A 1,396-nucleotide genomic window follows, 5' to 3' on the forward strand; every position below is an offset into this window, starting at 1 on the left:
GTGTGGGGCTGCCGCCGCACGCTGACAAACTGTATGTACAAAATAAAGTATTCTGGAAGTACCCTGTCCCCTGGCACTGCCAGCCCCACGGTGGGGAGGGGACAGCGGGGCCGGTGGGAGCAGGCGCAGTTCCCACCCCGTGGACCCACGTCGCGGCTGTGGCACCACCTTCACCGGGGGTCCCTGGGGCGAAGCCTCGCTGGGTGTGGTGGTGGGAGCCCCGGTCCCTGGGGCTGGGTGTGGTGGGCAGGGGCCCGTCACCGACACCGGGGGAGGTGGGGGCTGAGCCAGGCTGGGTGCAACTGATGTGCTCCTGGAGACCCCCGGGCACACCACGGGGCAGTGGGACCCCAAGGCTGCGCTGGGACCCTGATGCTGTGGTGGGACCCCCAGGCCACAGCAGGACCCCCAGGCTGCGGTGGGACCCCAAGGCCACAGTGGGACCCTCAGGCCGTGGCAGGCATGGGCAGTGCCAGGCAGAGCAGGGTTGGGCGCAGCGCCCGGGCCTCCCCGGCACGGCTGGACGCCTACCCGGCACAGCTTCCCGCTGGCGCTGACCCACGGCGCAGGGACTGGGTCGGACTGATCCGTACTGGGAGCAGGGACTGGGTCGGACTGATCCGTACTGGCCCCAGTGGGTGGGGTCTGTGCTCACCCTCCCGCGGGGCTCTGCACCCCAGGACGTGCACTCCACGGGGGGTGTCGCCCCTTCCCACGGGAGGTTCACCCCCACGCAGGGGCTGCCCCCCTCCCCCCTGCCTATGGGGCACGTAACTGTGGGATGTGCATCCCTTACCCCTGGGACGTGCACCCCATGTGGGGCAGCACCCTGACCCCCCCCAGCTGCCCCAGGCACAGAGCCGGGCTGGCTGCCGGTCCCTGCCCATCCCTGCCCTCTCGGCTGGTGGCCAGAGCAAACAGGCGCAGTGGGGCCAAGGCCCTTCCCAGCACTGGGCTGGTGGGGGGCTGCTGGGAAGGGGCTGGGACGGCGCCAGCCCCTTCCCGCTGCACCCCCGGCCCCCAGGCACCCTGCTGGGGGCAGGGAGCCCTCTCCCCAGCCCCACCACATCTGGGGTTGAGCCCTGCTGGGGTCTAAATCCCCCTCCCCAGCTCCGCCACGTTGGGGTCTGAGCCCCAGGAGGCTCTGGGCCCTGTCCCCTTCCCTGCCACATCGTAGGCTGAGCCCCACCAGGGTCTAAACCCCCTCCCCAGCCCTGCCATGTCAGGGGCTGAGCCCTGCTGGGGACTGACCCCCCCTCTGCAGACCCACCGTGTCAGGGGCTGAACCCTGTGAGGGTCTGGGCACCACTGGAGTTGGACCCTCACCCCTGTCCCTGTCACATTGGGGTCTGAGCCCCACCGGGGTCTAAACCCCCTCCCCAGCCCTGCCATGTCG

At 70.7% G+C, this 1,396-nt stretch overlaps 1 protein-coding gene across 1 annotated transcript in view; it reads left to right on the forward strand.

The window, feature by feature from the left end:
• Positions 1-462: 462 nt before the first annotated feature.
• The window catches only part of HPX (hemopexin), an 8,147-nt gene continuing 7,213 nt past the window's right edge, over positions 463-1,396 (forward strand). The window contains exon 1 of the mRNA XM_009281991.1: positions 463-634. Within this exon, the coding sequence (XP_009280266.1) occupies positions 463-634 (172 nt within the window). The remainder of the gene's footprint in view (positions 635-1,396) is intronic.

The sequence above is a fragment of the Aptenodytes forsteri genome, unplaced genomic scaffold (genome assembly GCF_000699145.1).
Source record: "Aptenodytes forsteri isolate BGI_AS27 unplaced genomic scaffold, ASM69914v1 Scaffold485, whole genome shotgun sequence".
Lineage (NCBI taxonomy): Eukaryota > Metazoa > Chordata > Aves > Sphenisciformes > Spheniscidae > Aptenodytes > Aptenodytes forsteri.